The sequence below is a fragment of the Cyprinus carpio genome, chromosome A2, assembly GCF_018340385.1.
Source record: "Cyprinus carpio isolate SPL01 chromosome A2, ASM1834038v1, whole genome shotgun sequence".
In the NCBI taxonomy this organism is placed as follows: domain Eukaryota; kingdom Metazoa; phylum Chordata; class Actinopteri; order Cypriniformes; family Cyprinidae; genus Cyprinus; species Cyprinus carpio.
This window is the reverse complement of record NC_056573.1, coordinates 23,483,531-23,496,124: the sequence shown is the minus strand read 5'-3', so window position 1 is coordinate 23,496,124 and position 12,594 is coordinate 23,483,531. Positions and strand designations below refer to the sequence as shown.

Here is a 12,594-nt window from a genome sequence, read left to right as displayed (position 1 = left end):
GCGAATGTTTACACACATTTCAGATTCCCACGGTTAAAGAAAACCTGGAAGTTTCAGGGAGTTTGCAATTATGATTTGGAAATGCCTGCAAGTTACGCTCGACTCTAAAGTATTTCAATGGCTATCAGTGTCTCTTTGTGTGCAGTCAATTGATTTTCAGTAGCTATGAATGACTAAAAAAATCGTGAAATTCATAGCTGCCCTGTCTGTAAGTTTAACCTGTTACTTGGGTTCAGTTTCTTGTTTATTTCCTAAAATCAACTGGTTGTCTTTAGTTTCTTTTTGAAATGCATAATGGTTGTCGCAAGTCAAAAGACCTAATCCTTGAGCTTGTACCTAATTACCACAGAAAATATTTTAGTGCATCAATATTTAATTAAATGATCCCTCCACTAAAAGCACACAATATATTTATATATATTATCTGATACTCATGACTGTAAGGCTTCCAATTCACAGTTTTCTATGAAAAGTGCGTAAAGCAGGCAGTTTCATTGACTGATTAATCCAGTGTTGTGTGCAGAAAATGGTCTCGTCAAGGCCAAAGAGACCCTACAGAAACTGTTTTGCAGCAGTATGTTCCTGACTGGTGTTTATAGAGGGGGCTCAGCATCTAAAACTAATATTGATATGTGCTGTATACTCAGTTGATGTCTCCATAACTTCAAAGTTTGGTGGCAGGGTGCAAAAATGTCTTGCAGGAAAACATTCTTGAGGAATTTAAGAAAGAGCCCATCACCCATGACTGTATTTGTATTCATTTATTAATTTACACACAGTCATGTTACTCTTTAGTGATGCTTCAGTCAACCTGATAAGAAAACGTAAACATTTTACAAGGTGGCGATTTTTGTATGAATTTGTACAATGTTGATCGTACGAATAAGTGATTTTTAGAAAAAAAAAGGGTCAAGGTCATCCCCGTTAACAAGCAGAAAACGTACAAATGTTCTTTGTATGAATTTTCTACCAATTTGCCGAAACACAAAAAGGGTTATGCAATTATTTTGGCCATAGCTGTTAATATATTGGGGTTTTCTTTTAGCTGGAACACTGCATCACCATCCAGGACTGGAACTATCCACTTTTTTTAAATAATTGATTATTATGACTATTGTAGTAGCCGAAGTGTTATAATTTCATAACCAAAATACAGCTATTGAGGCTGGCACGTTTTGCATGGTTTTGGGGTCAAAATTCCATACCCTTCAGTGTAATTATGAATCATGCCAGAATAATCAAACTGAATCATGACCATACTTTCATGATGCCTCACTTAGTTCAATTGCATCAATTGTAATAAAAGTGAACTGTCATCTGCATGACCCTCCTCTATGATCAGAAATAAAAAAACAGGAAAGCGGCCCAGGCCACTGATGGACATGAAGGCATCGTGCTGCAGGAGTGGAAAGACTCACTTATCTGGGTGTACAGAGGGTGGGCAGTTACCAGAAGAGTTGACAAAAGTCTGCACTGTCTATACAGAGTCCTCCCACCTAAACCCAGCTTACCCCTACCTCTCTCGCTCATTTGCTCTCTGTGTGCTTTCATTAACGTACCAGTCTAGGAGCAGTGAGCAGAAGTGTCCGGCCAGGAACCATGGGCGTCAGTAGCAGTAACAGCGGTTTGTCTAGGCTCGTCTTCATTGGCGCTCTGGCCATCTGCATGGCTTTTGTGCAGTCAGGTAACATCACCTCCTTCCCATCTGCCCAATGATGGACTTTTCATAGATGTGTTAAGTTCTTAGGAAAGATTCAGTGGGTTCTGATTTATTGGCAGTTATGGGTGAGAAATTGAGTTTTTGTCAGTGAGAAGAATTTTGTGGCTTGTATTGATGTGTGAGGTGTCGATCAGTTTATTATTTTGTGGCCGTGTTCAAGAACGTCCAAAAAAAAAAAAAATTGTGCACACGTGTCATTTTCGGCTTGTTGACCATCATGGTTTTGCAAGGCCCCTTTCAGTGCCATGAATAGCCTGAGCATGAAAGTGGGACGCATGCACAAAGCTAAAAAGCTAAAATTTGGTTAATGAACATTTGCAAAATTGCTAATGTTGTATGATTGTTGCTTTGGGCTACAAAATTAAAATATGACACATATATAACAACAGCAACAAAAAAAAGTTAATACATTCAATGTAAAAAAAAAATAAATAAATAAAACATTGCCTCTTTTGTTGCTCAAAACATATTTGAAATGTTTGACCTTATGCCAGAACCAAGTATCTTTATAGTGGCATAAGTGCAAGACTCTTGCAGACTGAAGCGTGCAGACTTCATTGACTCATGTTCTCTTTTTCTCAACTAGGTGTTGAACCTGAATTTAGTCTTGGTTTCAGTGCGTACAAGGACAAAGAGATTGTTTGTTACACTCTAGGGAAATGCACACAGAGTACAAATTTCATTTTTACAGCTACAAAAAGCACAATTTTTAAAAAATTAGAATTGCAAAACAGTTGCCATTTATGACCTTCATACCTTAGTGCTGAATAGAATAGTTCCAAAAGATGTATTGAAATGCAGAAACCTGCTCATAAAGTTGGATAAAATGACTTCAAGGCAATCTCAGACTTTCCCGCCAGAATACATGAGGTAATGCTGCTTTTTTAACACATTCAAGGTCCAAAAGAAGTGGTGATTGCACAGTTGCTTGATATTTCTTATGTGAATGCATTTAAATTTATATGAATTCATAAATGGTTCCAAAATCTTTATGATCATGATGTCACAGTCTGTTTTGATAAATTGCCAGAAATTCCATACACTCTTAAAGGGGTCATATGATGCGATTTCAAGTTTTCCTTTGTCTTTGGAGTGTTACAAGCTGTTCGTGCATAGATAAGATCCCTAAAGTTGCAAAGACTAAAGTCTCAAACCCAAAGAGATATTCATTATAAAAGTTAAGACTCTTCCACGGCCTCCTAAAACGCCTCGTTTAAACACGCCCCCACATGTCTACGTCACGATGTGGGAAGATTTGCATAACACGCCCAAATGTTCACGCAAAGAAAGAAGGGGAAACTTTGATTCTCGCTGTAGTATTGTTGCTGCCGCCACGCCATCGTGGAGTCTCTGTGTTTCGTTGTGAAAGCGAAACTACTTTATTTGGCCTTCCAAAAGAGAACACAACTAGAAACCACTGGTTAAGTTGTATTTACAACACTGTTCCAGAATAGTTCAACCCAAATATTCACGTGTGTAACGGATTTAACAGAGGACTGTTTCCTGAACCTACAATCCTGGCTGTTCTGACCCACAACCTGTAAATATTTAAAGTATTTATAATATATAAAATATTTCATATTTAAAGAATTTGCCACTGATGTACGAAAAAAAAGTGGGTTTTGAGCAGTGTAGAGTAGTGCTTGTTGTTTGTCGTTTCTCCGATCACAAATGCAGACATGGTTTTATGTTTACACAGCGCCATACACAACACATAAACATAAGTCATTATAATCAGTAATTATGTCCCCACTGGATGCAACAAATGCCTCGTTTGTAATGGGTTTTATTGGTGAGGGGCGTAACATTTCCTTGTATTGTTTGGGGGATTCGCATCATAGTATTGTTTTTTCAAAGCACTGGATAGCTGGCCAATCAGAGCACACCTCGCTTTTCAGACCGATGAGCTTTGTAAAAACATGACACGTTTCAGAAGGCAGGGCATAGAGGAGCAACAATAATGTACAGTATGTGAAAAATAATGTGTTTTTTGAACCTTAAACCACATAAACACATTGCATTACACCAAATACACAAAATAATGTTCCTTTTAGCAGCATCACATGACCCTTTAAAAATAAAGGTTCTGTCTTTAGTTACATGAAGAACCTTTAACATCCAAGGATACTTTCCATTCGTCAAAAGGTGCTTTATAGTAACAAAAAGGTTCCTTATATTTTTAAATGTTCTTTACACTAAGAAAATTTATTTTAAGAACTGTTTAGTTGCTGCAAAAACCTTTAGAGTGTATGTTGAAGAACTCTTCTATGAAGATATTAACACACTAAAGATTTTCCTTTTACATGAAAATACTTGACTGTGAATTGAGGTGAGGGAATTTTTAATGCATGATGCTTCTCTTAATGCTTCTTGTTGGTATAATTTTGTTTTTTGCTTCATTTTACATTTTCTGGGTAAAAAAACATTGAGGACAACAAATTATGTAATGCGAAAGCATTGACTAGTACTTGTCAAGTCCAGTCACATTTATTTATATAGCTTGTCGTACAATACAGATTCACAGTAATAAGCAATAAAAAAAAAAAAAAAAACAATATCAATGATGCAAACTTCAAATATGAGGCAAATTCAAATTCTGTGATGAAGCAGCTTTAAAATGGTGTCATTATTCAGGTCAAGTTAGTTCAGTGCTGGTTCACATCAATTAGGAAATGAGTTTAGTTCAGCAGCTCTACAGAAGTGTGTTATTCAGCTTGAGTCACTTCAATGATGATTCAATTCAGTTCAGTAATAGTGCCGATGTTGCAAAATTCAACAGTTGTGAAACGATATTTCGATTCAGCTAAAGCTGCTACAGAAGACGATTGTGTCATTATCCCGTTCGAGGTTTGTTCTCTGATAGTGTCAGTGCAGTCAAATTGATATTACTGAATTACCTAACGCATTTCTGTTATTTCTGTTATTTTTCTGAGTGTGAAGATTCCCGCCCTGACTGACTGACCGGCAGGCGCGAGGTGAGATGAGGACGCAGGCACAGTGGCGGAGGATTGTGTCATTCGCATGCACCTGTCTGCATGTTGTCATCTCACAGTTGTGTGTTAAAATACAACGTTCTTGGCCTTGTCCTCTCACCAAATGTTTAAGCGGTATTTAATAAATATTTAAGCAGGCCCTGAAGTGAGAAACACACAAAAAAAGTGTATTTTTTCCCAAATCAACAGATTACGCACGCTGACGCCGAGATGCATGCTTTTCCACAGACTGGCTTCATAAACAAGCTTGTTTGACTTGCAGTGTACTGGCTGTGTTAAGGCCGTTGGTTCCTCAGCCTCAAGCCGTCTTCTCTGACCACACAAGCGCCCTTTTGTACCCTCAAGTGAAGGGCTCATTGATGTATCGCTGGCCATGCGCCCCGGTGTGCCGTACCTACTGCCTGCTTCAAGTTAGGAAAGTGTGTGTCTTGCTGAGCAAACAGACTATTATCAAAAATACTCACATGCTGGCTATACTTGACTTGGTGACTCCAAATATTAACTTTTTATTTTAAGATTTGGGGTGGAATATGAGCATTTTAGTGTTTAGTTGCATGGAAAGGTGGTATAAGTGGCCGCTGCATGCAAATACTTGTATTTTCGAACATTTCAGTGAACAAATGAGTGCTCTGTTATGTTTGTCAGTTTAGTTTTAGTTCATTTTTGAACCATGCCGTTGGGTTATTCAGGTTAAGCAGGGTCAGTCTAGGTATCCCACTGTTTGTCCATGTTCACTCTGTCTGTCTTTGTCCCTTCATTTTGGGGTCAGAACCTTTGTCCATATGGTGCCCTCTGGGAACTTTGGGAAAGCTGTAACATAGGAAATCAGCTTTGGGCTTGGTGAGTGTGGTGTAGGTGAGAAAAGTCGCATGGCTATTCCATGCCTGCAGGAGATGTGGAATGTTAGTGAGAGATGCAAGGAGAAGAAGAGGGGAGGAAACATGCAACTGAGACAGTATTTGAGTCATAGAATGTGACTAACATTTGCCACTCTCTAGACCTATGCATTCCATGTGCTCAATGTTCAGGAAAAAAAAATACAAAAACAACAAAAAAAAAACTTTTCCCGGTAGGAGCTCACTTTAGCAAATACCAAGATTTTTGTACTTTCCTAACATTAAAGTTGTTTTTGCTGCACCTTAAATTCAGCTACTTTATCTATTTATTTATTTAAATTCTTAAGAACATTTTTTCCCTATGACACCTGCTGGCTGTGAATGGATTAATTGATTAATTGATTGATCTTTTGATTTAATTATTTATGTATGTATTTATTTATTTAGTATTCTAACTTGTAAATATTATTTAGTTAATTAAATATATAATATTAGATTATTTTTATTTATTTAGTATTCTTGAAGCTATTGTTTAGCTATTTAAATATATTATTAGGTCATTTGTATTTATTTATTTACTTACTGTATTTATATTATTTTCTTATTTGTAGCTATTATTTAGTTATTTATATATATCATCCCAGGTAATTATTTATTTATGTATTTCTTTAGTGTTCTTATTTGTAGCTATTATTTAGTTATTTATATATATCATCCCAGGTAATTATTTATTTATGTATTTCTTTAGTATTCTTACTTGTAGCTGTTATTTAGTTATTTACATATATCATCCCAATTTTTTATTTATTTATTTATTATTTTTTACTTGCAGCTATTATAAAGTTATAATAGTCCTTTTGTTTGTTTTGTTTATTTACTATTCTTAGTTGTGGCTATTATTTGGTTAAATATATCATGTTTTGTAAATGTATCTATTTATTTGGTATTAGTTATTTAAATAAATCATCCTAGGTAATTTTTATTTCTTCTAGCTATTATTTAGTTATTTAAATATATCAACTTTATATATTAAGTTTTATATATTTATATATTTTATATATAAATTATATATATATACTTTATATATATACTTTATATATATATATGTATATGTTTTTTATGTATTTTTTTGATAAATGTATTTTTATTTGCCTGTGGAATGATTTGCATTTGTAAAAATAGCATTATAAAAATGTTCTCTGACAATTTATATTGTTTAAATTACCTTGACTCTGACTAAAGGTTCTTTTTTTTTTCACTGCATCAGAAACAGTTGATGATTCCTCACCTACACTGAAGTATGATAATCAGGACACACTATCCGGTGCTGGAGGCTTCGATGTGACAACAAAAATCCCTGTTCAAGACCCCAAAGAAAACACCCACACCTATGATTATGAAGATGCTACATACTCCATAACCCTGGATGAGGAGGAAGGTAAAGTTACCACTGAAATGTGCATACTGAACATATCTTCTATATTTTATATTTTTGTGCATTTAGCAGACGCTTTTATACAAAGCAAGTTACGAAAGTGTTATGAGGTTTGTCGTAAAAAGAACATGGTTTAGTCAGAGTTAATCTGAGGATGTGTAATTGACAGCTGTGTTATTTCTGGTTTCAGTTGTGCTGGGGCCAGGTGCCATCACAGCAATCGTCATCGCCGTGTTCCTCGGAGCCTCTGTTCTTCTCGCTCTCATTGTGATCACGCTCAGAAAGTTCACTGCCTCTTAAGGGACATTTATGTGTTTTCATTTCCTCCCTTCCTCAATCCCATCTCTTCTTTTTACTCTTCTCAAACTGTATTTTCAAGTGTCTCGTTGGTGGCAGGTCCTTTGTGTTTTTTTTATGCTATAAAACTGAAGACAGAGAAAACCAGAATCAGGTTGAACAAAAAAGTAACTGCAATCAAGAGAAATTATGGATGCATTTGTTTGGTGACCATATAATCAATGTCGATATCCTCTTGTAATAAGGTTTAGACTGAAATATTTCAAGGTAGAATTATTATATTAGAGACACGTTTTAAGATATAGTTTAATACCATCCATGTGCAACTAGGTTTTTTTCATACTGTATTTTAATGTATACCAATATTCTTGTCATTCTAGATTTGAGTAGAATGATCATGTCCTTTAGAGTTTAAGATAAAGTGTGTGTACAGTATGAATTAAGAGAAATCAAAGCAGTCTTTCAGAGTGAGTGTTTTAATTGAACTTTTATACATAAACAGATGAATCTGTTTGTCACCTTATGATTGGTCATTGAACAGATAAAGAGACAATGTTTAATCCTCTTGCAAGAGTGGTTTCTTTTGACTGGAATGATTTTTTTATATCTATAATGCTTTGACATTGGTTGCCTTTTATATCTATATTTTATATTTTATATTTATATTTATATCCTCTTTATGGTCAGTTGCAGAGGAAACAATCCTTAAAAAACGTAACAGATAAAGTTGAAATATAGGCCTAACGTTACCTCAACACAATATTTGTGGAAAGTACCAACAGTAACATACTGTAATCTGTCTGTGGTTTTAACGGTTAAGAGTGAGAATTTTGACAACCTAACGAGTGCTATAAGTGTAAAAAAAATAGCTCTGAACACTCAACACTTGTGCTAATATAAATGAATGTTATTACAGTGTTTAACATGTCGGCTCGTTGGTCTAGGGGTATGATTCTCGCTTAGGGTGCGAGAGGTCCCGGGTTCAAATCCCGGACGAGCCCAAGTTTTTTTTTTTATATTAGTTTTTGGAATGCGCAGTATTGAAGTGTGGACTGTTCCTCCGAGTTTTCTAGAAAATGTGGGAACGATATTTAATAAAGCTGATGGTTCTTTAGCGTTCGGCGTCAACAGCCTTGCTTACATGTACGTTACTTACAGCGCCTCTTTGTGGTAAAGACTAAATGCAAGGTCCATTCAATATTGTCAGTAGTTGACAAATAAACAATACTTCCTGAAAGGTATATTGACAAATAATGTCGATTTCGGGAGAAAAAAAAGTTTAACAGTCGTTTCACGATTTTTTTTGGAATAGAATTTGATTTCCAGCTCATATGATGAGTGATGAATCACTTGTTCTGATCCTTCGATGTAGTAAGAATTTGCTAAAAGAAAAACTATCTAGACGCAAAACATATTTGACCCCGACGTGATTTGAACACGCAACCTTCTGATCTGGAGTCAGACGCGCTACCGTTGCGCCACGAGGTCAGTCTCACTGTAGCCTTCTTTACTGTCATATGTCTGTACGCCAGCACGCCTATTTTTATTATTTTTTTTTTTATGGATGTAGGTTTTAGGATCATTGACTGTATAAAAACATGGACGATGTGTCCGTGACGTCACCCATAGACTCCTGAAGAGCGTTTTTGAAATTCAAAGTGTGACTTTCCCGGATAATCAAAAATGGGCAAAAAGGCGGGAGCTGGTTGCTGAAGCCACGCCCACCTAGCTCGACACCAGTCAGCAGCGGCAATCCACCTGTCAATCAAGTGGCCACGCCCTTAATTATGCAGAATTTTAAGGCTTAATATAATTTAAACGGACGAGTTATAAAAAATTCACCCCCCCTCACAGTTGTCATGAAGGGCAAAATTAGTTATATAGACCAAAATAATTTTTTTGAACCAGGCTGTAAACATGTTTTTTTCTGCTGTAAAGTTGGGCATTTTAACATGGGGAGTCTATGGGACTGACTCCCTTTTGCAGCCAGCCTAAAGCGGCCTGTCGATGAATTGCAGTTTTAGTCACTTTCTTATGGCTTCACGAGAGAGAGCGGGAGGTTGCCGCTAGTTTAGGATGTAAATGAAGACGTAAAAAAAGATGTAGGAATGTATTTACATATCATGATAACATACCGACTGCATGTCTCTGTGCAGAATTTGTAAGTGAGTACTAAACATTTGCACTCACGGCCGGTTAGCTCAGTTGGTTAGAGCGTGGTGCTAATAACGCCAAGGTCGCGGGTTCGATCCCCGTACGGGCCAATTAACTTTTTAACAGGCTGTTCACATGCCATAGTTTTTTCGAGTTGTAAATAAATCACTTTAATAAATAAGGATAAAAAATGTTAATAATCAAATGTGGTGATTATAGGCCATTACTAGAGAGCAAAAACAGATGGCAAAACAAATAAACATGTTGAATTTAAAATGCATATGTTTAAAACAAAACAAAACTTTATTTTAAATTTCTTGTGCACTGCTCTGATATTACAAAATAATAATAATAATACTAATATTTAAAACCTGCTTCCTATTTAAAACTTATGTCTATGATTATTCACGATGTAATATTTTTTTCTTATGTGTGAGTGATTAGAAAACAACTGGAATGCTTGAATAAGTCAAGGCCCAGTTAAGAAAGCAGTGCTCCACAACCCTAAATGGTCATAAGGCACAGAAGACCAGAGGCCAGTTTCTGCAGTACATTCCAACAAGGTAATGGCATGGAGTCTCAAATGGTGATTACTGAATACACAGTTTTATAGACTTTTATTTTGAAAATATTTCTTAATTTGAATCAGTCTAACAAGGAAGTAAAAGCTCATCAATTCAAACATGGAACTTAAAAATAAAGAAAAAATATCATGATATTAGTAGTGTAAATCATGTTAATAAGCTGGAGAGCTATGAAGTGATTTATTTGCTGCTTGTTGTTTTACTCAACAGGGACCAGAATTTCTGTATTGTATAACAATCTTAAGATATTTCCACCTATGCAAAGAAAGTGTGAAAGGTAAGTATAGCCTATCTGTTGGGCAAATTAAAATACTAAACTTGCACTCTACAGTCAAATGTTAAGCAACTAGTTAAATCCACAAAATGTGCACATTACATTATGGTTTTAGGGGTCAAAGCGTTAATCATTATATAAAAGAACTTAAAGGGATACTCCACCCCAAAATGAAAATTAATTAATTAATCACTTACCCCCATGTCGCTCCAAACCCATAAAAGCTTTGTTAGTCTTCAGAACACAATTTAAGATATTTTGGATGAAAACCTGGAGGCCTGTGACTGTCCCATAGACTGCCAAGTAAATAACAGTGTCAAGGTCCATAAAAGGTATGAAAGTCATCGTCAGAATACTCCATCTGCCATCGGACATTCAATCTGGGTTATATGAAGTGACGGGAACAGTTTTTTTAAGCGAAGAAACAAACAAAAAAAGACTTTATTCAATAATTCCTTTGTCAACAGTCTCCTCTGTGTCTCTCCATATCACTGTATTCTCTTCTGTATCATCTGCTCCACAAGGATGTGGTGTTTTCTTTCAAATCAAAGCTAAATACACATAGAAACAGCACATCCTTGTGGTGTGGAGGATACAGAAGAGCATTTAGAAATCCTGGCAAGGGCATGTTTTGAGAAAAGAGCATGTACAGCACATACTCTGGCCTCTTTGTACTGGATTATATGATAACTGTCACAGCCTGACCTACAGCAACTGTCAGGCATGTCATGCTGCACTCGCTCTTGCTCTTTATCTTAGTGCTTTATGAGCTGGTCAGTAGTGTTTTGTGCTGTAGACAGACGTGCCACCCTTTAGCAGACTGAGAAACAGAGTTAGGCCTGATAAGGATAAAAACAGAGCACACATCCACACACACACACACACACACGCCCTTAATGCTTTCTCTCTTTTTTCATGAACAAGTCATTCTCTCTTTCAAAGCTTTAAAGATGTTTTATGGCAGGGCTGATTTATGGACTGGGAAAGAGGCCTCAAAAAGAGCATTAAGTCGTGAGTCTTGAGATTATCAAAGGAAGCTGAACAGCAGGACTCTTGCTGCATACAGTGAGAGCTGACCACTAGGGCCACCAGTTTCTATTTTTAGTCATATATCATCATAGATATGTATACATAGATGCCTCATTTGCACCTGTTTCTATGGGTCGCTATATATAAGCCATCCGCCATATTGGAAGGGTCAATTTGATGTCATTCACCATAATAATCAATGATTATTCAAGATGCCACAATCCTTATATATCTTTGGTTCAGCCCCTCTCTCGCATTCTCACTTGTGAAAGGTTATACAGTTTCTTCAGGAATTTAAATCCTGGCAGTTTTTACAACCATCGGCTGTGCAGGGTTGTGGCATCTTTGAATATTCATTGATTATTATGGTGAATGAGGTCAAGCTGTCTACATGCTTGGACCTTTCGAATGAGACATCTACTTATAAATATCTATGATATATCATTAGTCTACTAAAACATATTCCTGTTGTTCCAAAAGCGCCACCTGCTGTCAGGGAGTGAGTTTGCGTTCTCATTCAGCCAGTCTGCCGTTTCTGTCTCGTTCAGATGTTTAATGTAGTATAGTTTAACAAAACTGAAGTCAGACCATTCTGTTTTTGCTCCAGATTTCGAAATTATATATTCTAATTTAGATTAAAACCTGCTCATGCTGCATGTATACAGTATCTTTGTTTTGCTTGTGATTAATATGTGGTTGCCTCTAATTTTTAATGGCGAAGCCTTAGTTTGTTTATTTGATTTTATTTTGATTGTAGATTTCTTTTAGTTGTGTTTGGGGTTTGTTTTAAAATTTCAGTGTTTTTTTGTTATTTGACATATTTCAATTCCACAAATAAATGTGCAGCACTTTGTCCAAGCAGTAATAAAAGGACACCTTTTTATAATCTGTTTAAAATTTCATTTTGTAAAAAATAATAAAAATAAATTGTGAGTAAATCGTATCGTGAAATAGTTACTGTTGTTACTATTATATATTAATAATATAAACGTAGCCTACATATGTGATGTTTCGTCCGACTTCGTTCACTTCATTTATTTCAATCCTTTCTGATATAGTGCACTCAACTGCCATTCACTATATTGGGATTAGTGAATGAGTGAGTGATTTCGGACATGGCTTCAGTGTCTCTGCCGTAAAGCAGTCAGTCAACTTCAGAGAATTTCGTACCTGCTCATCATACAGAACTACGGAGCCCCGCACATGGCAAAAATAGTAGGCTAAATCGTGCGCACGATTTACTAATTCGTTCCCTAAAACGTGCACATGATT

The 12,594-nt window shown here is 36.0% G+C and overlaps 1 protein-coding gene and 3 non-coding genes across 4 annotated transcripts; 3 read left to right on the top strand and 1 right to left on the bottom strand.

The window, feature by feature from the left end:
• Positions 1-1,398: 1,398 nt before the first annotated feature.
• On the top strand, positions 1,399-7,840 carry snorc (secondary ossification center associated regulator of chondrocyte maturation). The gene is made up of 3 exons (XM_042711521.1): positions 1,399-1,684; positions 6,817-6,987; positions 7,175-7,840. Exons 1-3 carry the CDS (start codon positions 1,600-1,602, stop codon positions 7,282-7,284), a joined length of 366 nt encoding a protein of 121 aa, XP_042567455.1. The 5' UTR covers positions 1,399-1,599; the 3' UTR covers positions 7,285-7,840.
• A 370-nt stretch (positions 7,841-8,210) lies between these two features.
• trnap-agg lies at positions 8,211-8,282 on the top strand. Its single transcript has one exon. It is a non-coding gene; the product is annotated as a tRNA-Pro (tRNA).
• A 415-nt stretch (positions 8,283-8,697) lies between these two features.
• Positions 8,698-8,769, bottom strand: trnaw-cca. Its single transcript has one exon. It is a non-coding gene; the product is annotated as a tRNA-Trp (tRNA).
• Positions 8,770-9,471: 702 nt separating this feature from the next.
• On the top strand, positions 9,472-9,545 carry trnai-aau. Its single transcript has one exon. It is a non-coding gene; the product is annotated as a tRNA-Ile (tRNA).
• Positions 9,546-12,594: the final 3,049 nt, after the last annotated feature.

Excerpts from the sequence above, each read along its gene's own strand:
- snorc (XM_042711521.1), top strand. The coding sequence starts at position 1,600 with ATGGGCGTCAGTAGCAGTAACAGCGGTTTGTCTAGGCTCGTCTTCATT. Across the intron at positions 1,685-6,816 it reads CATGGCTTTTGTGCAGTCAG|AAACAGTTGATGATTCCTCA; the intron begins GTAACATCACCT and ends TCACTGCATCAG. Across the intron at positions 6,988-7,174 it reads AACCCTGGATGAGGAGGAAG|TTGTGCTGGGGCCAGGTGCC; the intron begins GTAAAGTTACCA and ends TTCTGGTTTCAG.